At 45.0% G+C, this 25,063-nt stretch overlaps 1 protein-coding gene across 3 annotated transcripts in view; it reads left to right on the plus strand.

Moving 5' to 3' along the window:
• Positions 1-23,919, plus strand: part of IRF2 (interferon regulatory factor 2) — a 109,099-nt gene extending 85,180 nt beyond the window's left edge. For all 3 annotated transcript variants that reach the window (XM_084758967.1, XM_084758968.1, XM_084758966.1), the window contains exons 7-9: positions 14,882-15,046; positions 21,971-22,017; positions 23,139-23,919. In XM_084758967.1, coding sequence (XP_084615093.1) covers positions 14,882-15,046; positions 21,971-22,017; positions 23,139-23,447 — 521 coding nt within the window. In that variant the 3' untranslated portion in view covers positions 23,448-23,919. The remainder of the gene's footprint in view (positions 1-14,881; positions 15,047-21,970; positions 22,018-23,138) is intronic.
• The last annotated feature ends 1,144 nt before the right edge of the window (positions 23,920-25,063 follow it).

Here is a 25,063-nt window from a genome sequence, read left to right on the forward strand (position 1 = left end):
CCCTATGAACATATACAGGGGGAGGTAATCCCCCTCAGGAACAGTCATAGGGGAGGGGAATAAGGGGAAAATGGGAGTGAGAGAAGAATGGGAGGATACAAGGGATGGGAATAACCATTGAGATGTAACAAGAATAAATTAATTAAAAAAGGAAAAAAAAAGAAGTAAAAAAAAAAAAAGATGCAGCACCCATTTTATACTTGTTGGTAACACATTCCAACCAAATAAATAAATCCAACAAAAAATTCTAGGGCTTTCTACACCAGGGAAATTTTTACGAGTCCCACGGTATGTGTCATACAAAGATATTCCTTCTTAGGGGAATGATAAGTTAGTGTCCTTGGTCCCTCCCATCACCAAGGAAGAAGCACTAAATGTGACATATGGTGGGCCTGTTTGGATTTTGAAGTCAGTCCATTCTTCACGTGGGTGCGTTACTCCAGCCCAGATTCCAAGTGACTGGGAAAGTGGCTAGCTTCGAGTGAGGCCTGGAACAGGAGTGGGCTCTTCAACAGAAGCAGGCTGCTCTGTTGGCTGCTCTACCACTCAAACCATATGATCCAGTAGACTTGGTGGTACTTGAGGTTTCAGTGGTTGGTAGGGATGCTGTTTGGAGCCTTTGGAAGACCCTTGTAGTTGAGTCACAGAAGAGACCTTTGGGGTTTGGGAGCAGGTCATCTGCAGACAGCTATTCTCCCTCTGAGAAGAGAGCTCTTGGCCTGCTGTTGGTCCTTGGTGGAAACTGGATGTTTGACAATGGGCCACAAATTTACTCAGCAACCTGGACCGCCCATCATGAGCTGTGTGTTATCTGACCCACCAAGTCCTAAAGTAGGATGTATAGAGTGGAAATCCATATTATCAAATTGAAGTGGTGTATATGTGACTAGGCCAGAGCAGCCCTGAAGGCACAAACAGTTTACATTAAGAAGTTGCCCAAATCCTTACGGTTTCTGCTCCCTTTACAATGCCGTCTGCCGCCAAGCATGCATAGTGTCGTGGATATGTCTGATGATCAACTGAGTAAGGAAGAGAAGACCAGGGCATCATTTGCTGATGGCTCTGCAGGTTATAGAGCCATCACCATGAAATGGGCAGCTGATGCATTACCACTCCTTTCTGGGACAACCCTGAAAGCCATCAGTGAAGGGATATCTTCACAGTGGGCAGAACTTCGGGCAGTACACACGGTCATACAGTTTGTTTGGAAGGAGAAATGACCAGATATGTGATTGTTCACTGATTCCTGGGCTGCAGGCAATGGATTTGCTGGATGGTCAGATGCATGGAAATTGGTGAGAAAGACACGTGGGGAAGAATTATATGGCTAGCCCTCTCCATTTGTTTGATGAGTCTCAAGCAAATGCTCATCAAAAGATGACTTCAGCAGAGGAAGATTTCAGTCATCAAGTACTTGGATGACCCATTCTGTGGACAGCCAGACCCTTTCACCAGCCATCCCTGTCATTCCTCAATGGGCCCATGAATAAAGTGGCCATGGTGGCAGAGGTGGAGGTTATGCATGGGCTTGACAACATGGACATCCACTCAACAGGTTTGACCTGACTGCAGTCAGAAGTGCCCAATGTGACTACAGCAGAAGCCAACGAAGAACCCCAGATATGGCACCCTTCCCTAGGGTGACCAGCCAGGACCTGATGGCAGGCTGACTACATTGGACCACTTCCTCTGTGGGAAAAATAACACTTAGTTCTTACTGGAGTAGATACTTACTCGTGTTGTGGATTCGCCTTTCCTGCATGTAATGCTACTGCTGGAACTACCATCTGTGTATTTATAGAATGCCTTACTTATCCACTGTCATGGTGTTCCACACAAGATCCCTACTGACTAAGGAACTTGCTTCAAAGCCAGAGAAGTGCCATAGTGGAACCACAATTGTGGCCCGCTGCTCTTACCATGTCCTACCATCACTCTGAAGCAGCTGGCCTGATAGAAAGATGGAATGGCCTTTTTTTTTTGTTTTTGTTTTTGTTTTTGTTTTGTTTTGTTGAGACAGGGTTTCTCTGTGTAGCCTTGGCTGTCCTGGAACTCGCTCTGTAGACCAGGCTGGCCTTGAACTCACAGAGATCCACCTGCCTCTGACTCCCTAGTGCTGAGATTAAAGGCTGCACCACCACTGCTCAGCACTGGAATGACCTTTTAAAAGACACAGTTACAGCACTAATTGGGTGACAGCAGCTGAAGGGCTGGGCAGGGTTCCCCAAAGTAGGCTTTGAATTAGTGTATAACATGTGGTACTGTTTTTCCCATAGCCAGGATTCACAGGTCCGGGAATCAAGGGATGGAAACTGCAGTTGTTCAACACACCATCTGACCCGTGACCCATTAGGGACATTTCTGGCTCCTGTTCCCATGACCTTGAGTTCTGCTGGCCTAGAAATTTGGGTTGCAGAGGGGAGAGCACTCCTGCCAGAAGATGAAACAAACACCCCATTGAACTGGAAGCTCGGGCTTCCTTCTGCTTGCTTCTGATGCCCTTAAGCCAAGGCTAAGAAAGGAGTAACAGTGCTAGGAGAGGGAGATGATTATGCAGAAATGGAAGTGGAAGTGAGAAAGATGATGTCTGCAGTGCAGGAGATCCTTTAGGGTGTCTCTTTGTGCCACCATGTCCTGTAGTTAAAGTCAGTGGGAAACTATAACAGCCTAATCCAGTAAGGTGACAGAGGGCACAGACTCTTCAGGAATGAAGGTATGGGTCACTCCTCCAGGAAGAGAGCCAAGACCTCCTGAGGTGCTTGCTGAAGGTAAAGGAAATACAGAATGGGTAGTAGAGAAAAGGTAGTTATAAATACCAGCTAAGGCCATGTGACCAGTTGCAGAAATGAGGGTTATAGTTGACATGAGTGTTTTTGTCATCTTTCACTAAGAATGTATTTGTATAGATATTTGTGTTTTCTTTCCATGATTTCTTTGCCATGTAATTTAACATCAATTAAGAGAATATCAGTGCACCGGGCTGTGGTGGCACACCCCTTTGATCCCAGGACTCAGGAAGCAGAGGCAGGCAGATCTTTAAATTCGAGGCCAGTCTAGTCTATAGAGTGAGTTCCAGGACAGCCAGAGCTACACAGAGAAATCCTGTCTAGAAAAATCAAGAGAAAGAGAGGGCCGGGCAGAGAGAATATGAGTTACCCTATTCAAGTTTTGAGATACCAAAAGAATGAATGTCCATCAAGGCACATTTCCACCTATTGTTATTTTTTTTTTTTTAGAAAATACTTTAGTACATAAATGCTTACTTTCTACTAATATTTAACATTTTATTTCTAAAACAAAATATTATTTACTTTTTGTTTTAGACACTATATAAATTTATTTTATCTCTTCTTAGTAAAATTTCTTTTTATTATATTTTTGTTATTAGAACAATTTATAAATTTAAATATATTTTTATCATATTTTCCCCTCCCAAGTGTTTTTAGATTCTGTGTTTGTGGTTGTATAAGGGATAATTATATCATGTAGACATAATTATGATGTTAAGTTATCTCAATTATATTTATATACATATATCATAACATATATATGTTAAATATATAATGCATTTGAGATTGTATGTGTGATAGTCATGTTAGACATAATTATGACCTAGTTATTGTTTTCATTTAGAAATTAAGCATGACACTAGGGAGTAGCATTGTGTGTCAAGTTGATGAAGGGTAGACTTGTGATGGTTCTTCCTGGATTGCCAACTTGGCTCTATCTGTAATCAGCTAAGACCCAAGTGGCTGGGTAGACCTGTGAGGATCTTTTCTTAACTCATTTGAAGTGGTAAGACCCACTTTTGGTCTGAGAAGAAACTTATTTCTCTTTGCCTGCTTGCCTTCACTCTTGCTGGTCAGTCCATTCCTTCCCTGGCATTAGAGCCCGCTTCTTCAGTGTTACGGTGTATACTGAGGACATCCAGCCTTGTGGGCCAAACAGCTACTAGATTCTTAGACTTTCTGTTGTTAATCAGCTTTCGTTGTACTAGCTGGACCACAGCCATCTGCCACTATAACAAATCACATATATAATAAATAATAAACCACATACAGAACATATATGTATTTAATTTCTATTATATATATGTCTCTGTGTGTGTGTGTGTAAATAAATTCTATAAGTTCTATTCTTCTAGGCAACTCTGACTAATACAAGTAGTCAGGAAATGTTGTCATGGAGATATTGTAGATCATGGTAAGAAAGTTGTGTTTTATTCAAATTATTGGGCTGGGTGTTTAAAATTGGGATGAGGTGGGGTGGGGCTGGAAAGTTGGCTCAGCAGTTAATAGTCTTGCTGAGATTCCACAGGACCAGAGTCTGGTTCCTAGCGCCAGGGTTGGGCAGCTCACAACTGTCTGTAACTCCAGCTCCATGGAATCTGACATTCTCTTCTGGCCTCTGTGGGTACCCGCAAACATGCACCCATATGCACGGCAGATAGACAGACACAAACACAAACACATAAATAAAAATAAATCTAGTAACATTATTTCTACACTGAAGCAACATATGGACAATAACGTCCACAAAGCAAGCACTGTGCTTTAAGAGTTTCAGGCAAGTGGGTGACAAGTCATGAATTACATCATAGCAAAATCCTGCTGAGACGCTAAGGATGATCAGTCTCTGGGGAGGCCTCGCAGGGAGCTTGGCTTGCATCTGCACACAGGATCCAGAGTTGAGGCTTCCGTGGCCCAGGGCTGCCTTTTGGTCCATAAAACTTTGCTTCTATCTGGGCTTCTGATGTTACTAAGAACCTGAAAGAGCCAGCAAAGACATATGGAGCCGAGCTTTCTGTCTGAATTCTTAGCCGAACACTGACTGACAGGGGGCCACAGCCGGAAACTGTCTTACCCATCATTCCCCTTGAGTTTGGAGATTCACCCCTATTTTGGAGGTATCCCCCTATTTCCTGACTCCTGTCCCCTCTTCCCTGGAAGTGTCTCCTTTCCTGCCTTTCCCTGTGGGGTACCACTTAGCGGGCAAGCCTGGCGAATTTACATAGAACTCTGGGAGCCCTTAAAAAATTTCCCCCAAACTCCTGGCTCAACTTCTTAAGACTTAGCTCATTTTGAATGTGTTGGATGGTTCTGGAATTTCCCTTCATTTATTAGGTGAAGTAAGCCCCAAATGATCTGCCAGACCAAAGCTAAGGTTATACAGTGGCTACTTACTTACTTTTAGTTGGCAAGTAATAATTATGACTATATAAAGGATGCACCTCGTCAACATTTTTTTTTGTGTGTGTGTGGCATTAGGAGTTTTTTGTTTTGTTTAAAAAAAAAAAAAGCACACAAACCATCAATTCTTCCAGTCATTTGGAAGCACACAGTGTGGCATTACCATCACTGACAGCATGCAGTGCTATAAAGACCTGTAAAAGCCAGTCTTCAACTTTAAACATGCTCTGTGCCCTAGATCAGCAGTTTCCCTTTCCGTTCCCTGCCCCAGGACCCTCCAGTGATTTCCTCCCTTCTCTCTTTTTCTGATGAGATCAGAATTTATTTCAACTTGTGCTGAGGCCAGGCAGTACTGTTTTTCAAGCGCCTGACTTATTTCACTTAGCATTGTGTCCTTCGGATCTACCTTGTTTTCCTTTCTTTTGTTTTCTTTCTTTTTTGTCATTTTGGTGGAGTCTGCAGTGTGTAGCTTTTCTGACCCTTCTTTGCCCTATTGCCTGGCTGGTGCTGCCTGGAGCTGGTATAAGGCTGAGCAAGTACTCTCTTCCAGGACAAAGATGTTGGACAGGATTCCTGAGACAGTCACCCCACTGGGTTAATGATTCTCTTAAATGGTGACCAGGAAGTTAATAGTTAATACTCAAGAGACTTAATAGTACATTAATAATAAATGGCAGCAAAATGAGTCTGAAGACATCTTTCTGTTTAGCTGGTTGCTCTTAGAAAATAAGTGAATGGAAGGAAATAGCGCCATCATGTATTTCAATAGACGGCTAATCAGTGCCGCTGTTCACCGTGTTACTGTCTCAACTTTAAACCCCAGGAGCTTTTGCCTACAGCCTCCCGTGTATTTCTTATTAGCCACCTTGGTCTTTGAGGCTTGTGGATAGGGGTGAGAAACACAGCAGTCTAGATTCGTGGCTACAGTGGCTTCTGAGATACTCTGTCTCTTTACCTTGAATTTTTCTTTATAAATAACACCACCTCTCACTTCCCACTGACTTGCTTCTAGACCTGGCTTGCATTTCAGTTTTGTATTTGGGCCCCGACAAGAAAGCTACAAGGTGTTTGCATCCTGTGTTGGTGAATGTATGAAAACTGGGAGCTGAAATGGGTTATATAACATTGCACCATTTTACACGCAGTCTAGAGGCTTGTTAGCCCAAAATCACTGAGTTTGGTGGAGATTAGCCCTGGTATTCTTTCATTCTTGTCAGGGTTGCCTGGGTATGTGGTGGCTTCTGTGTGTAGGACGTGGAAGAAGCCAGCCACTTGTTCAGTTGTTCTGACAGTGTCCAGCTGGCCTCCTGCCCTAGGTAACAGAACTTCTGCTGATTTGTACAGAAAGGATCTGCAGGCCAGCCTGCTGAAGCTTGCAGGTGTGCGACTCTGAGGCAACTGCTTTACAGCCCCATTGTAAAAGAGGGAACCCCACCCTTCACCAAGGCAAAGATCACCAGAAACAAGGGACACTATTCAAATTCAACACTTTGATGGACATAAAGCAACATAAAGTGACTGACATAGGACAACTAGGAAGTGATGTACTTAGTCTTAATATTAGCTACTCAGAACACACCTTGGGGGACTGTCCTTTCTCACAATTTCTTCCAATTCAGTTAACTTTATGTAAAGCAAAGCTCAAGCTTTTCTATTTCTGAGTTGCTGGAGAGTGAATCCTGGACAAATACGCCAACACTGTGTTATACAACTTAAGCCTTAAGTAGCTTTTTTAAAAAAAGCCAAGTCTCAAAACCCAGCTATCATCAGGATACAAAGAAAAATACGATATGTGGATATGTTGTTATTTTTCTTTGGCAGCTCCGGCCGCCCCCCCCTCCCCCAGCTGGGTCACACAAGCAGGATGGTTGCTAGTTGCTATTCAGGAGCCATAGGTGGTAGAATTTGGCTGTTGTTTTTCTAGACTCACAGAGTTTTTTTTTTTAAGGTGCTTAAGAAATCCATGAAGTTCTCTCTCCTCCTCTCGTTCTTACCCACCTGCACCTGTTGATAATTAACTATCAGGCTCTGCCCCGCCCCCTCGTCCGCACGTCCTCTGCTCCAACTTCTTCTGTTTCTGACAGTTTCTAGTCACACTTTGCTTCTCCTCTGGGCTCCGCCCCCAGTCTTCTCCCCTCTCCCTACTCATCCCTCAGTTAACAGTGATTTTTGAAAAGGCCCGGACTACCATGTCACCATTGCCTCCAACGCAAAACAAACCGGAGTCTTCTCAGCGTCTTGCACTTCCTGTCCTTGTTCAGACCTGAGTTTGACCTTGAGCCAGCCCAAGAAATCTAACAGTGTGTGGTGAGCTGTCGAGGAGGAGGAGGAGGAGGAGGAGGAGGAGGAGGAGGAGGAGGAGGAGGAGGAGGCTGGCAGGAGAACTGAGGACCGGGCAGCTGATCCCGGACTAGGTCCTGCCAGCTTAGCACACTGTGTTCAGGTTTCTGCTTCCAGATCATTGACCCCTGAGATGCTGATTAACCTCTTGCGAGTTTTACCGGGAACCCTCTGAGCTCTGCTTCACACAGAGGCCTGTGATGCGTGCTCTGTGTCCTCCATTTTTGCCCGGTCCCCTCTGCACCAGCTAAACGCCTGCTTCTTCCTACACTTGTCTCAACTAGTTGAGGTAGCAGTAGCCTAATGCTACTACAGTCCAGATAACAGCCCTAATGCTAGGTAGCCCAGACAGCTGACCGTGCCAGGACTCGGCCACAGCCTTACGTTCCTAACCCTATTATGACTCTTTCTCCCCAAGCTTAGTGGTGGCTGTTACGCTATAGAGGTGAATGAATGCTGTATTTGATAGAGATGAGCCCTAGATTAGCTGTTAAGACTTGGATGCTAGCCGGGCAGTGGTGGCGCACGCCTTTAATCCTAGTCCTCGGGAGGCAGAGGCAGGCGGATCGCTGTGAGTTCGAGGCCAGCCTGGTCTACAAAGTGAGTCCAGGACAGCCAAGGCTACACAGAGAAACTCTTGTCTCAAAAAATAAAAACAAACAAAAGACTTGGATGCTAGACCTACTTTTAGAGGTTTTGATTCATACCTCTTAAAATCTGAGACACGGTGTGTCTTAGTTTCCATTGCTGTGAGGAGACACCATGACCACAGCAACTCTTACAAAGGAAAACATTTAACTGGGGCTGGCTTACAGTTCAGAGGTTCAGTCCGTGGCCACCAGGCAGGAAGCATGGCAGCATGCGGGCAGGCATGGTGCTGGAGAGGGAGCTGAGTGTTCTATATCTAGATCCGCAGGCAGCAGGGAGAGGGGGGCGGGGAGAGAGACCCTGGGCCTGGCTTGAGCATCAGAAACTGCAATGAACCCCACCCCACCCCCGCCCACCCGGTGACACACTTCCTCCAGTAAGCCACGCCTACTCCAAGAAGGCCACACCTCCTCATAGTGCCACTCCCTATGGGGCTGCGGGGGGCCATCTTTATCCAGACCGCCCCACAGTGTATATGTGAATTGGAAACAATATGCTTTATTATCTGTAAAATGGACAAGTACAATATTCTATAAAATGAAACCAATAATAGCGATTCTATACACTTGTGAGGATCAAATACAAAGTACAGTTGGTCATTCTGTGTTTAGAGAGGAAATAGGATGATTATATCCCCAAAATCAAATAAACATGCATTTGAGTAGGAAAAGGGTTTCACTGTATGCTGGGTCAACAGGGTGCGGTATTAGCGGTTTCAATCCTCAAACCACCTAAGGATATGTTTCTGCCTATAGTGAGATGCCGATTGTCCAGGTTTTTTGTTTTTTTGTTTTTTGTTTGTTTGTTTGTTTGTTTGTTTTTTAATGCACAGCCAGTAAGTTCATTGCTTGGCCCTGTAGCTACCAGGTAACCCTGGCAATTTACCTCACCCCAGCGTTTCAGCATTTTAAACTGTAAAGTGATAGGCCCAGCCCCCCTCAAGGGCCTTTCTGTTTCCAACTTTGTCTAAAGCCTGAGAGCAAGCCCCATTCTCAGGTGGGGCCTCGCACCAACTCAGCAATTGTTAATAAAGCAAGTATGGTCTTTTAAGCGGTCAGACCAGTCCATCCATTGATAACCGGCTATGAATAAAATTGCTGTGGTTCTCATCAACCGGACTCAGAGTTACGTTCCCGAGGGTGACCTTGCACGAGGGGCTGGCCTTACTGAGCTGAAAAGAGTTTGGTGGACTGTTTGCCTACTGACCCAGCTGAGAATTTCTGGCACCAAACAGGAAGCTGTTGAGAAGAAATTTCACTGTTGGTCGCGGGTCCAACGATTCATTAAGGTGAGATCTGGAAGGTTTCAGGGTATGAGAGTAGCTCGGTTTAAATGTCATGAGCTGCTTCTACTTAGGGAGCCCATGCCACCAAGGACTTGGAATTTGGAGTCAAAGTAAAACTGACTTTAATTCCTTGGTTCTCTCATGTAACTAGTTGGCTGGCCTTTGCCTGATTAGTTTTCTTTTCTCATATTCTGTCAAAGATGAGGTCATAGCGCAGTGTGCTGCCCTTATAGGGTTGGGAGGCTTTTCAAAGGGTATGCTCAGAAAGTTGGATTTTATTGTTGCTTTTCAGTTAGGTTACTCATTCTCGTGCCCTAGAGACAGACAAGTGACAGCAGCTCCCTTCACAGTCCTGCTCACACACAGAGCTCCGCAGGCTTCGGGGTTTCCCTGTTGCTGTGGAGGGCCTGCACTTGAGGGTTGGGATGCTTCCAAAGGGCTCTAACCAGGGTGTGGATGGAGTAACTTGCCTTCTCAAAATAGCACAGCCCTAGGAGGGAACTTTGACCTCCGAGATGATAATTGTATAGACCGGGCATCTAGTTCTTAGCCCCAGAAGACAAAATCTTAGCTGTCTGTCCTAGTCACTGGTGTTCAGGATCCACTCATAACTCTTTTGGTTTTTTTTGTTTTGTTTTGTTTTTTGAGACAGGGTTTCTCTGTGTAGCCTTGGCCGTCCTGGACTCGCTTTGTAGACCAGGCTGGCCTCGAACTCCCGAGTGCTGGGATTAAAGGCATGTACTACCATGTCCGGGTGATCCACTCATAATTTAAACAAAGCTGCCTGTCTGTGTCTTCTCTCAAGTTGTGTATGTTAAATGAAAGAAGAGACAAAGTTAACTCCTTTTAGGTGTATAATTCAGCATTCTGCCACGGAGTTAGATCCCCAGCCCCACAGTTCTCTATGTTTAGACAAATGCATTCAGTTGTAATAACCAGCATCATATTCAAGATAGAATGTCTTCATCGGCCCAGAGCCTTTCAGCCCTAACTTTTCATAGCAATATAGTCCCTCGCGTCTTTTTCACTTGCAAAGTTAAAGCTAGCCCACTTACTACAAGTCTTGACATTTGCTAAAAAGCATTAACTGTCATGCCCCATATTTGCAAGATCTTATGAACTGCGCATACATTCCTGGAACTCACTGGGCCTGGATCCCTTCGCTTATTCGGTTCTGAAGTCCGTTGAGCTGTGGGCTGGCGTCAGCCACGATCACGGGCCATGGTGGAGTACAGGAAGTGCTGACGGCCTTTTTCAGCTCTCAGGAGATATGGCGTACACAAATAAAGGGTTAAATAAGGAGGCATCGAGTGAACTAGGAATGGAGGCAGAAAATCAAAATGTGCTGCAAGGTCCCATGGTTTGGTCTTGAGCTCCAACTACAGGGTCTGGGAGGTGCTTAGGGGAAGGTTGGTGACTCTGTGGGTCAGGTTTGGGAAGGTGCTAGAAAACAGGGCCATCTGGGCAGTGCCCATCGCTGATCTTCCCTCTAGTCCTATCTTGCTGAAGCATTTGATTCTCTAGCTGGAAAAAAAATACTTCGTCAACTTGGATCTCCTTCTGATTTCATCCCTTGCTTTTCCTCTTTCAGTCTTTCTCTGTCTTCCACTTCCTCCCTGCATGGCTATGTGCTGGCCTGTTGCCCTCTAGACTTCTTACACACCTGTTCCTTGTCCCCGCTGCACCGTCTCTGCCCCTGCCAGGACCAGATAGGGCACCTGTGCCAAGCAGGTGCTCCACCCGTCTGGGCTGGTTGAGTAACTAAGCTGGGCATTGTGAGGAAAAGAACAGAGAGAAAGAACTCTTGGGCAGAACAAAAGGACAGATGTGAAAGTACCTGAGCTGCGCCATTGTCTACAGTCCTTAGCCAGCTTCTGTCCCTGCTGAAATGACAGTACAAAGGAGCTTTGGAGCACTGAGATGAAAGAGGCTTTGTTTTAGATAAAGTCACTGTAGGACCCTGTTTCCATTGTCCCTTCTGCACATACACATACACACATACATACAACACACACGCACATATACAAATGTATATATACACAAATACATATACATACACACATACATACAAATACATACACATACATACAAATGCACACATACACACATACATACAAATGCATACATACACACATACACACATACATACATACACACACACACACACACACACACACACACACACACACACACACTCACATGCAAGCATATGTGTCTATGACAAGGTCTCGCTATATATGCCCTGGAACTAATGCTATAGATCAGCTGGCCTAGAACTCAGAGATCTTCCTGTGTCTACCTCTCAAGTGCTGGGATTAAAAGTATGTACCACCATGCCCAGAAGATATAATTGTTTAAAAAAATACCGAGACCGGAGGGATGGCCCAGTGGTTAAGAGCGTGCGCTGCTCTTGCACAGGGTCTGAGTTCAGTTCCCAGCACCCAGGTTGTGCAGCTCACAGCTCACAGCTGCCTGGAGCCTCTGGCTTCTGAGGACACTCACGCTTATATGCATACATACATGCCTAATAGTCAAATGAACCTTCAAAGGTGTTTAAAAACTTATAAATAATAGGTCAGCCAAGGAGATGCTTCGAGTGGCTGAAGCCAAAGCTGTTAAGTCGATAACTTCCAGGGGGGACTGGAGTGTGGCCTCTTCTGACAAAAACTGGGCATTTCACACTTGCAGAAGGATGGGAAAGGAAGAGGAATAGAGAGCTGTGCAGGACCACACTGAACCCATGGAAACGTCTTCCCACCTCTCTGTGGCCCAGTTCCTTTGTCTGTATCAAGACAAGTGTGCTTCATTCTGACGACTGACATGTTAACACAGCCTCCCAGCGCTTAAGTTGGTTATGGTGGCCTCATTCTTTGAGGGCCTTAGGAAAGTGTATTGGCACACTGCTTCCTTCTCTTTTACTAAGTGCAGTTGATTTTCAGTGACTTTTTATCCAATCAGCTGCCAACAAGATCCTGTCAATTCTGTTTAAAGTTAGAACATAGCATCAGAGACGTCGGAATTAGTCCACTATCATTACTTACCTAGAAGAACAGTCAAAATAAAAATTCTAACAACACCAAATGCTGGCAAAGATGCAGAGAAATTAGATCACTCTGGCACTGCTGACAAGAATGTAGAATATGCAGCCTCCCTGGGAAACAGTTCGGCTGGTTCTTATGGAGCTAAACATGGAATTTCCATATGAGCCAGCAATTACACTCTTGGAAGTTTATCCCAGAGAAATGGAAACATGTTTGTGGAAAACTTGAACACAAATGTTCACAGAGACCTTGTCTGTACTCGGCAAAGGCTGGTATCCACCGAAGCATCCTCCAGTGAGTGGCTAGCTAAACAGATGGGATATGGTCTACAACAGTTAAACATCGGAATATGTACACCAGCAGTAGAGAGCCAGCTGCGGCTACACACAACTCGGTGGCTTGCTGGGGAGTTATGCTAAGTGAAAAAAGCCAACCTCAGTGGGTTGCTATGAACCTACTTGTGTAACAGCTTTGAAATGACAAAAATTGCAGAAAAGTGGACTAGATTGATGACTGCCAGGGACAGAAGACAGGAGGTGATTGAGGGGGTGCTGAGGAAGGACAGCTAAGGTTACAGAGCTGGAGAGGCTCCTGTAGTAGTGGAGTCAGTTGTTTGGCTGTGGTGGTCGGTACATGAAACTTGGTATGTGGTTAAAATTACAAGGAGGTCCGTACACTCATCACACACCAGGAATACAGGTAAAAATCAGACAATCTGAACAAGATAGTGGATTGTCACTCTTGTGGTTGAGGTATTGGACTCACAAGGTGTTGCCTGAAGGAAACTGAGTAAAAGATCCAGACAGTTTGGTGAGAAGACTGATTCTCCCTCTGTTAATTACCTAGTCATTAGTTACCTAGAGGTGGGTGGGACACATAAGATTCCCCCCCCCTCTCCATTTATACTGTTAGGGCAGTTCTTGTTGTCCTGTTCAGGTCTTGTTTAGATAGCCATGTTGTTTCAATTTCATGGGTACAACTTCTTTGCCTTATATAAAAGAAACCATCTCACAGAAGACGACTCGGTCCTCTGGCTCTTACAATCTTTCTGCCCTCTCTTCTGTGATGTTCCCTGAGCCTTTAGTGTAGGTGGTGTGTTGTAGATGGACCAGTTGAGTCTGGGTGCCCTGTAGGCATGCTTTTGGTGGAGGTTAATTGATTTTCTATATCTATGACCCTTGGAACTCTTACTCTACCCTAGTCCCTTCCAAACCCAAAACACTAGGTAGGACAGGAGAAAGGTTAGAGGGGAAAGGGGGCGTAGACCTTCTTAGACAACTTCCTTCTGATTAGGGGTGTGTTGAGTTCCTTGGAGCAAGTCCATCTTCATCACCAGGATATCCAATTTCTTCTCCTCATCTCTTTGCTCATGACCACTTGGCAAACCGCAGCAACAGGAACCAGCAGCAGCCTCCTTGGAGCATGCACCCGGCCCCTCTCCAGGCTCTGGAATTCATACCTTCTCAAAAGTTCCCAGAATTCCAAACATCACACACTTGGAGAAACTATCTGCAGCTGGCAAAACCACGCCCCTGCCAGAGCACAAGGGGGCTCATAATCAGCTCCTGTGAAGCAGCCTTTTATCCCACACCTGAGATTAAAATAAAAAATGTAGTCATATAACATAACTCGGTCTTTAAAGAAACCAAAATTCTCACTACAGTACCCTACTGTCACTTTTTCTCTTCACCAAAATAAATATTTTAATTAAAAAAAAAAGATAGAAGCAGTTTCAGAGTCAGCTTGTTTAGATTAGTCTTTTATCAGTGTTTGCGCATTATTAACATTTGTTAGAATCTGAGAACCATTTCATTGTTCTGATATTTTGGACAGTGGGTTTCGTTCAGATCAGGAAGAGCTATGAGTAGAACTTCCCCCTTTCCATGTGGCTGGAAATGGCACAGTGGGTGGATTTTTGGGTCTTTGCCTTCTAATGAAGATTTGACAATGTCTGTCTGGACCTCAGAATTCTGATAATAAACATAGGAGCTTCCTGCAGAATAAGATCAGGGGAACAGTAGTAGGTTGAGTTTGGAGCATTAGGATATCTGGCCTGAGATTTGGTCAAGAGGTAGCCTGGGGACCTGACTGTGAGCAGGTTGAGTTTAAGACTCAGGACATTGTTCCCAGGATGTACCATCAATGGGCATACTGGGGGCACATCTGGGTCAAGCCATTGCAGACTACTTCTCCGAGACATTAACTCAAAGCTCAAGTTTGGTTTTCAGCTTCCTAGCCAGTGACATAGGGAGGCCCAGAGTCTGAACCCTACTTGGCAGCCTTCCTGAGCGGAGGCAGGTTTCCTGGTTTGAGAGTGGGTGCTGTAATCATGAAGTCAAGAAGGCTTTGAGGGATGATGGTCTCCTTGTCCTTTGAAGTTGTAGGACAGTCCCATCTGGACAGCAGCATTGAAGATCAAGAGATTGTCGCTAATCCGCCAGACATTTGCCAAGTTGTGGAAGTGACCACTGAGAGTGATGACCAGCCAGTCAGCATGAGCGAGCTCTACCCTCTACAGATTTCTCCTGTGTCTTCCTACGCAGGTAAGGGGACAGGAGGGTGACTTGGAGACTGAATGGGGACCAGACCACTAAGTCTAGCATCATCCCATTTCACCACACCACAGGAGATCTCTGTTCTGCACTAGGAATTACTGTAGTGGAATTATTCTTACTCTTATGTTCTTGACGCCATCTTGGACATTTCTGTTAGAACAGGTACTCATGGAATTCCTTTACTCACTCAGCCAGCACATGTTCTGGCCAGGACTTGAACTCAGCCTTTAGCCTTGAGGTCATTGCTAGATCCAATCCATTTTATTAGCTTTACTTGCCAATTTGCCACTTCCACATCTTCCCTCCCTCCCTCCCTCCCTTCTTCCTTCCCTCCCTCTGTCCTTCCCTCCATCCCTCCTTGTGTTGCCTTTCTCTCCTTCCCTCCTTCCCTTCCTTTCTTCCCATTTTCTTGCCTTCCTGTCTTGTTATATAGTGTAACTAAGGTCATTTCTACTTCTCCTGGAGATTGGTCCCATCATTGCAGAATTTAGTCCAGAGTCACAGGATTAGAAATAGACTGAGAAATTTAAGTTAAAGAAAGGAAGAGACTGAGAAAATGACAATTCCTTTTGTCACCAGCATTACATCATTTTTTACTCCATGACCATTTCCATTTAAGCTGTTTGTTTGTTTGTTTTTCTGAGACAGGGTTTCTCTGTGTAGCCTTGGCTATCCTAGACTTACTTTGTAGACCAGGCTGGTCTTGAATTCAGAGATCCACCTGCCTCTGCCTCCCAAGTGCTGGGATTAAAGGCATGTGCCACCACACCCTGCTTCCATTTAAGCTTTTGGAACTCAGTCACAATTAGGAAATCTAAATTCTGAGTCATATTGCTTGCAACTATTACAAATAAAAACCAGAGGTCTGGGCATGGGAAAGGCCAATCAGCTCTAGCGAATGGATCACCTTCTCCCCAGGCCTATTTGTATGCTTTGGAGGCCACACAAGGATAGCGTAGACTCATGTGGCAGAGTTCATCCCAACATCAACTTTTGTAAATTATCAGCAGGTAAATTAACCTTATATTCCCTAACAGCCATCTTTCTTTTTGAGTTTATTTTTTGAGTTGTGGTAAAATACATTAACACATATTTCCCATTTGTTAAGTGCTCAGTTCAATGGCTTTGACTATATTCTTGCTATTTGTGTAATCTTCACCACATCTCTCTCCAGAAATCTTCCATCTTCTAAACCTAAATTGCTATACCCATTAAATAAGAACTCCTCTACTCAAAACTTGAGATCCACTCATCTACTTTCTCTCTACTCAGTGGGTACTTGGGAGTGGAACCTTGCAGTCTTTAACCTTCTGTAACTAGCTTATTTTACTTAGCATGCATTGTAACTTATCTTTGTGTTAGGAACATAAAAAAAAATTGAGCATGAACCTTAGTGACAGGTATCCTGTAATCTATCAAACAACCTGCTGTCGTCAGTCAGTCAGTCATCAGAGATAGCTTGACGAACTCTTATATGTGTCTGTCTCTTTTCGGTCTTTGCTGGGGCTCAGTAACTATCATTTGTTGTATGTTCACTGTGCTCTGGGGAATTATACTAAATGCTTGTAAGAATTTGAATGAATTGGATTGCTTAATTTTTCAAAAGAGTACATATTATTCTTTCCTCTTCAAGAATGAGGACTCCAAGGGCAATGTGAGTCTAGGAATGAAAAAATAGTGACACACATAGATCTGTTTGTAGCTGTTGTTTTTAAACTCACACTACAGTGCTACACAGGGTCACATGCTATAGTCTCATTTGATTGTCAAAGGACCCATCAGAGGTAGTAGACTCAAATGTTTATGAAGAAACAACAGAAGCAATAAGCACTAAGGTATTTTGCTTATGTGTGTGGAGATAAGGCTAAGTTCATGGCTTTCTCTAAGTTGTCCAGCTGCTGTTGTTATTAAACAAGAGGTGCGGCTTGAGGTGTGGAGCCTTGAAGTAGCCTGGTTTGCCTGTTGTGTGAGTTTTCCTTGGTGGTCTGGAAAGGCCTTCTTCTTCTTCTTTTCTTCTTCTTCCTTTTCTGTCAGCAGTGGCATTTTGCTTTATCTGAGGCATTCTGAGAGCAGCTGATGTGAGTAGAGAGAAATGAAAATTTCATTCCCGGTTCTGGGACATTTGCATAGATTTAAAAGGAAAGGTTTTAGCTCCCGGGTGGCAGGCAGCATGAGTTTCTGTGAGAGCTCAGCTTTCCAGCCAGCCTTATATTTGGTTCGCTTTACCGTTTTCATTGTCAGAATTCTCCAGAGTCTTGTAAAAGGATGTTTATTGGATAGAGCCAGTGTTTCACTGCTGTCCTTTTCTAGATTTGACGACATGCTATTGATGACATGCTAGAAAGTTCTCTGTTACTGACCGTGGCTGGTTCAAGTCTTCCAGTCTGAAGTTTATAACATTCTGTAGCTCTCTGCTCTCACCTTTTAATTTTATGTTTTTCAGTACTCTAGGCCATTTGGTAGTTTTCCACAGCAGAGTTCCTTTGTGCGGGTACTTCATCCAAACATCAACCACCTTCATTAACCTGTTCAGGAAATGGTGTTTTGTATTTGGAGACTGTTGTTGAATATTCTTTTCCTCTAGTAATCACTGAAATATAACCAGCTTTCCAGATCCGTCTTCTAATGTATTATTTAACTGTCAGGGTCAGTTGAGACAATGTCTTTGGGTGGAAGGAAGTATTTGCAACAGAAAGTTTAAGGTAATTAGAAAAAATTATTTCAATTGTAAAATTTTCATAGTGGAGAAGTATGTTTCAAAGCCCAGCCTGAAGAAGCATTAAGGCATAGTCACTTTTTGTTTGTTTGTTTGTTTGTTTGCATATTCATTTTTGCAGTGCTGAAGATAAAACCCAAGGCTTCAGGCACGTTAGAACGAGTGTTCCACCAATGGCCTGTATCCCAGCCTTCACTTTATTGTGATGCAGCCATAAACCTCATCTGTCTAGGATTTAACAAGATTGTTGGTGGTTTGGTGAAAGATAATAACCATGATGGTAATTCAGAAGAAAGGAGGTGGCAAACAGATTTGACTGGGAAGCATAATAAGACTTCATTGGTTATATAATCAGGAGGCTGAGGTTGCGCAGGCATCCGACCACAGGTCCTCCAGAAACCATGTGCAGGTTGTGAGTGAGGCGAAAACGCGTTGTCGTGGAGACCAAGAAGACATTGACTTGAGGCGCCGAGTGACCACTTGCATCTTCCTGTGAACATAATTGAGAAAATTATATGGGAAGAAATCAATGCTAAGTGTATTTTTTTTAAATGAGAGCCTTCCAGAAAATATATCACATAATACAATAACGTGTTCTATAAAACATACCCTCTCCTTCCCTATGATGTTCTTGAGGTGGTTCAGCAATGTGTATTCTCCAGGCAGATGCTAAAAACTGGGCTAAAGTGGCATGACTGGAGAGCTGCCACTCCGGGAGAGCCCTCGAGGTCTTCAGATCCCAGTCTAAATTACTGCCTTCCCTCTTAGCCACTTGTAGGAAAACAGGCCAGAAAGGTTAAACCAATTATCCGTGTGCCTGCTACTACTATGTAAATATTTCAGTGTATTCTGACCACTCTTGCAAAGGAACTTCATCTGTTTTTATCCCATTGTATTGGAAGTCCGTTTGAAAAGTATCCAGACTAATAAAAAGTGTGGAAGTGGCATAGTCCACACTGACATCTTGGCAGCCACATCGATCTGGAAGCCTCAGCCATAGTGAACTCATTTGTCCTGTAAGAAGTCATTCTGGAAATGGCTGTGGTGGAGTTAAAAACAAAACAAAGCAAAAAAAACCCAAGAGACCAGGAATGAGGACTTGGAGCCAGCTATTCAGTAATAATTATCAAAACCACCATTCACCTGTAAGCCAAGCCTTAGATGGGAGCCCCAGGCACCTGCATCTCCCTAGGGTAAAGGCCCTCAAGGACCACTTTCTCAAAAAGAATCAGAGTTCAGTATTGGTGTCTTCAGTACACTTCACATTGCTGTAACAGAACACACGAGGCAATCAGCTTTAAAAGAGCGAACGACGGTGTGGCTCGGTTTCAGAGATTTCAGTTCAGAGCTATTTGGTGCCATTGTGTTGGGAGTGTGATGGATGAGCACAGCATGTGGTGGGAACATAGCTTCCCAAGGTGGCTGGGAAGGGAAAGAAAGGCAGAGAGGAGCTGGGGACCCAGCGGCACCCCCCTGCGTAGGTGTGAGGGCACTGATCTTACCTCGTGAGGTTCCCAACCTATCCCATCATCTGGGGACCAGGTCTTCAACAGTTGACCCTTTGGGAGGCAGTTAAGATCCAAACCCTTACACCTAATTCCTGACCTGGAGGGGCCCCATGACTACATCAAGACAGTTGACCTTAATTTAGAAATGAGTCTTTCCAGTCGGCACTTGTGTCAGCCGAAAACACAAGGGTATGTGTGCCTCTACTTAGCTTTGTTCCTCTAGATGAAGGCTTACAGGAAATTAATGTTCTTATCCCCTTTCAGGTCTGTTCAAACCTGGCATCAGACTCCAGAGCCTCTCAAATCTGTGGCTTGGGCTTGTGGGATTCTAGACCGCTGGTGTCAACAGCTTCTGTCTTTGACACTCCAAAGCGTGCCTGATGTGTCTCTGTGTGTTTGCTTCTATTTGAGGGGAAAGGCGCGGAGGACCTTTAGGATTTATGGAGAGCCATTAGGAGGAGAGGGCTCCTGATGCCCGTGGAAGGAAGAGAAACTTTGGCTTCAGAGCACAAACGAAGCTAGATGTGAAAATAGAAAAGGGATCTTGCCGTTTCGCCAGCAGGAAGGCAGTCTGTGGTGTTTGGAGTCTGGCATCTGAAGCACGGTTTTGTTTTCTCTCCTCTGCTGACTCAGACCACGACTTGGCAATGTTCTTAACATCTCTGTTCCTCATTTTTTGTTTTTGTTTTTTTTCTTCTTGGGGGTACCTGTCCTGCCTCCTCTGGAGGCTGTGTGTGTGTGTGTGTGTGTGTGTGTGTGTGTGTGTGTGTGTGTGTGTGTGTGTGTGTGTGTGTTTGAAGGGGCGTGCCCCTTTCTGGTCTTTGTTTGCTTCTGCCTGAAACTCTTTCTTGTGTCTATCGGCAGTTTGTCTCTATAGCTGAGATCATGGGCAGCTAAGACCTAGTGCTTACTCCTAGCATCTGGTGGCCCCTGTATGGGCATGTTTTGGGGGGAACATTATGATTCGGGTTTTGGTCAGCCCATGGCAATCTCTCAGGCCTGCCTGAAGTCCCTGGAGAAACAGTGGCTGAGAATCATGCAGAAACGTTCCTGGGTGAGACTTGTGGCTCTCACGTGCTTGTTGTGTGGTTCAGGAATGCACTTGGGGTACGGTTTGTCCATTCGTTCTTTAATTTGTTATGTGTGGAGAGCCTGGTGGCGGGCCAGTGCACTGAATGGTAGAAAAGGCACTAGCTGGCCTAGAGCTATTGAATCCAGGGTAGAAGGCCCTAGAGACATAATTTCAGATGACAGCAGCTGCTTTCTGACTTAGGATCTTTGTAAGGGATGAGCAAGACCTGTATACAAAGGCTTCTTTGCAAAGGCCGTAGTTCTCTGCAAATGCCCACCTCTTGTCAGTACAGTAAATGACCCAGACAAAATGACCTGCAAGAGTCTGTGTATTTTAGATCTTTACCCTCTGTGCATTAACTTTTGCAATAGTGGTAAACACTGAAGGAAAAAAAAAACTACTGTCTTTTTTTAATTTGTAAAACTTAATATACACATGATGTGTAATCACCAGTTATTGAATTTGACACTGTTGGCTCCAGCCCAATGCACAAACTCAGTGTTAAGTAGCAGTTACAATGCAGGCACATGTGTCAGCTCTGTGCTGGGCCTTTTCAACACCCAAATGCTCTCCCACTTACTCAGCATCTAACCCTCTTCGGAAGGTGGCAGGTAACTGTAGCTCACTGTGGTTTAGAACTGGTCTCTGTGTCTGGCAGGTCCAATCAGGTTTATAATAGATTAATTATCCGTTGCTCCGTGGCAGTCTGACCGTAAACATAATGGCTTAGCACAATGCACATCTCACAGTCTCTGTGAGCTAGGACCCCAGGTGTGGCTTAGCTGGGTCCTTTGCAGCAGAGCCGTGCTAACCTGTCATCAGGTGTCGCCTAGTGCTGCAACTCCTATGAGAGTCAACTGTTGAGCCACTGGCTCATGCAGCATTGGCCAGTATAGAAGTCCTTGCAAGTGTGGAACAGAGACTCCTTTAAGTTAAATTTACCGTCTGGGCCTTCCCACAAAGGCCAGCAAGCAGGAAAGTATCCACAAAAGACAGGTTAAATCTTACACAATGACATAATCGTGCTCATCTAATAGTTACATAGTTGCTGTGCTCTGTTGGCCCAAAGCAGGCCACAGCTCCTACCCACACTGAAGAGGACAAGTCCCAAAGACAGTAAACACTGAGTGAAGGTCTCGGGGCATCTACAATATGGCCACCTGCTATAACCTCAGTAGATGCTAGATCCCTATAAATCCAAGGGAGGCTATTAATAATTAGATGGTGTAAGGAGACTTCATGGAAATTTTTCACAGAGTCAAGACTTCCTGTGACAACTGGCATGGGAGAAGAGAGTGTGTGACATTGTGGACAGAGCTTCAGGGAGGAGGAGGTGCCTCAGGGACAGCACCCACCCTGGGAGGCAGAGACTGTGGCAGCATAGCCTTGGAAAGTGAGCCTCTCCACTCAGCTCCAAAGCTCACTTTACCTAGGGGAGCAAGCAGGAAGTGAAATGCACCGTTGTCCCACTTGGAAGTGCTTAACCTTACGAAATAGGAGAGGTGGCGTGTAGTTTCTTATTGCTGAAGTGCTGGTGTAGGTTTTTAAGAACTTCCTGAGCCCTCAAAATAGCTTGAGCTACAAAAATAAATATCTCTGTTTTTCTTTCTGTACAGAAAGCGAAACTACAGACAGTGTGCCCAGTGATGAGGAGAACGCAGAGGTAAGTCTGCTTCCGTGTGTGTGTGTGTGTGTGTGTGTGTGTGTGTGTGTGTGTGTGAGAGAGAGAGAGAGAGAGGGGGGGGGGGGAGGGAGAGAGAGAGGGGGGGGTGGGGCGAGACAGAGAGAGGAGACAGACAGATTCTCAAGACAGATAAGAGACAGAGATGGAGACAAAGAATTACATAACTTAAAATTTACCTTAGTTTTTTATTCTGAGTTGTAAAATGCAGTACTGAGCACTGAGTGGGCAGGAGGGAAGTAAAATGTGACCTTCAGAAAGAGAGGTGAATATTAACAAGGCAGGAAGAGGAAATTGAAGTCAAGGCCAGGAAATGTTGATACTCTTATGGCTGTAAACATCCTGATTTGCCAACAGGAATAGTACGGCCTGCCCAGCCCAAAGCAGTGAGCAGCAGCAACCATCAGAAAGAATTGAGCAAAATTATCTTCATACAGATGGGTCTCCTCCTGGAGTGGTCCCACAGAGAGGCAGGGTGTGTCCAATCTCCGCACCAGCAGACCTGCTTCCGGTTTCCCGCTGTAGGCGGGGCTCATACAATGACAGGAAGTGCCTGTAAAGCTGATGGGGAGAAGTAGTGGGATGGAAGAGAAGCTGGTGTCTGTTTGGCTACCTAATATTCCAAGCTCAGGAATTCCGAGAAGACAGTAGGCATCTGTGTATGATCTGGTTTCTTCAAGGACCTTAACTCCTTTTCTGCTGCCTGGCAACCAGGCCAGTTGCAGCCCCAAAACCCCACACCTCAGCACCACCCATTCAAAAAGCAGTCAAAAGGCAGCGTCTCTGTGCCTACGGCCTTATACTTTTCCTCTGAGAATTCAGGGTAACTGATTAGGTTGGGCCATTCATTATGGCTGGAAACTATCCAGTATGAAGCCTAGGTAGCAGGGGCAGCCAAGGGATAGGAGCCAGAAGCCAAGTTGTCACCTTGTTTTGTGTCTTTGTAGCATAGTCTAGACCAGATTTCTGGGAGATAGCAAGTGGGAATTCATTTGAAAAGTAAGACGCCATTGTTCAGCATGTGACTTTCAACGGAAGGAAAAAAAAAAACAAAAAACAAAAACCTAACCTATGCATCGCGTCTTGATTGTTTTCTCTGACAGGGGAGACCACACTGGAGGAAGAGGAACATTCAAGGCAAGCAGTACCTCAGCAACATGGGGACTCGGAACACCTACCTGCTGCCCAGCATGGCGACCTTTGTCACTTCCAACAAGCCAGATCTGCAGGTCACCATCAAAGAGGAGAGCTGTCCAATGCCTTACAACAGTTCCTGGCCCCCGTTCACAGACCTCCCCCTCCCTGCCCCAGTGACCCCCACGCCCAGCAGCAGTCGGCCGGACAGGGAGGCCCGGGCCAGTGTCATCAAGAAGACGTCGGATATCACCCAGGCCCGTGTCAAGAGCTGCTAAGCCTTTGACTCTCTTCCCGTTGGTTGTTGGGATTTCTTAGCTTTGTGTTGTTATTTGTTTGTATTTTATTATTATTTTTTTTCCTCTCTGATACCTATCTTAGACAAATCTAAGGGAAAAAAAAGCCTTGACAATAGAATATTGATTGCTGTGTCCACCTCCAGAGCAGGAGCTTCTTTTTAACTCAGGACTCCAGCCCCTCGGTAGATGCGTATCTCTAGAACCTGCTGGGTCTCCCAGGGCTACTCCCTCAAGTTCAAGGACCAACAGCCACACGGGCGGTGGAGGTGCTGCGTTGCCTACGGTCAAGGCCAGCATGGTGGAGTGGACGCCTCAGAACGGACGAGAAAATGTGAACTAGCTGGAATTTTTTTTATTCTTGTGAATATGTACATAGGGCAGCACTAGCGACGCCGCGGTCTCCTTCTGCACCTTATCTTGAAGCACTTACAATAAACAGGCCTTCTCGTGATCTTGCTCTCCTTCACGGCCCGCTCGGCGTCCCCTTCTGTGTCCATTCACCCACCCACCCACTCCTCCCTCTATCCCAGCTCTCGGCCCACCCTGCCCTCCCAACCCCTCCAGCCCAGCCCACTACCCACCCTCCCTCCCAACCCCTCCAGCCCAGCCCACTGCCCACCACTTCCCTTCCCAAGCCCACCCATTTCTCTTTCTCCTTTTCCTCTCCTCAAAGGCAATTGTTCCACATCTTGGAGGAGGAGGAGGAGGAGGAGGAGGAGAAGAAAATGAATTTCTCCACAGCTGTCCCATTTTAAGACTGCTTGAAAAAAAAAATCTTTCTAATCTGCTATGCTTGAATGCCACGCGGTACAAAGGAAAACTGTCATGGAAATATTATGCAAATTCCCAGATTTGAAGACGAAAATACTCTAATTCTAACCAGAGCAAGCTTTTTTATTTTTTATACAGGGGAATATTTTATTCAAGGTAAAATTCTAAATAAAATATAATTGTTTTTTATCTTTTCTACAGCAAATTTATAATTTTAAGATTCCTTTTCTTGTTTATCAGCAGTTGTTATTACATCCTTGTGGCACATTTTTGTTTTTAATTTTGTAAAGGTGAAAAAAAAACTTTTATGAGCTCATGTAGCAATCAAATTATCCTGTGGATTGATAATAAATGAATATGGTATATAGTTAAAATTTTTAATGGGTGTCACTCTTGGCTTTATGTGTCTACTTAGAGCATAGTCATGGGTCAGGGCTGACAAAATGTTTCTTCTTGGAGACCAACATGCTTTTCTTTGCCGACCACAAGAAAATTAGGAGCTTCCTATGGTGAGGCAGTAAATAATTTCCTCTTCCCACTGCCCGCTGCACTGAGCCCTGGGTAGTGAGTTGCCATCTTTGCTTATCACAGTTGTGCCCAGAAAGGACATTCGTTACTCTTCCTCATGGCAGAATGAAGATCTTCTGCTCAGGTTACCAAGGCAACATAAGATCAAAATGCCAGTGGAGCCCAAGCCTGGAGCCCCCCTCCCTGCTGGAGAAAGTCTCTTGCCTGGTCCATTGTCCCCCGATGTGAGTTGAGTCCATGCCTCTTACTGTGTTTTCTGTTCCCACCTCTAAGGTTCTACTTACAACTGGAGTCTG

Source organism: Acomys minous, assembly GCF_964271855.1.
Source record: "Acomys minous genome assembly, chromosome: 15".
NCBI classification, from domain to species: Eukaryota; Metazoa; Chordata; class Mammalia; order Rodentia; family Muridae; genus Acomys; species Acomys minous.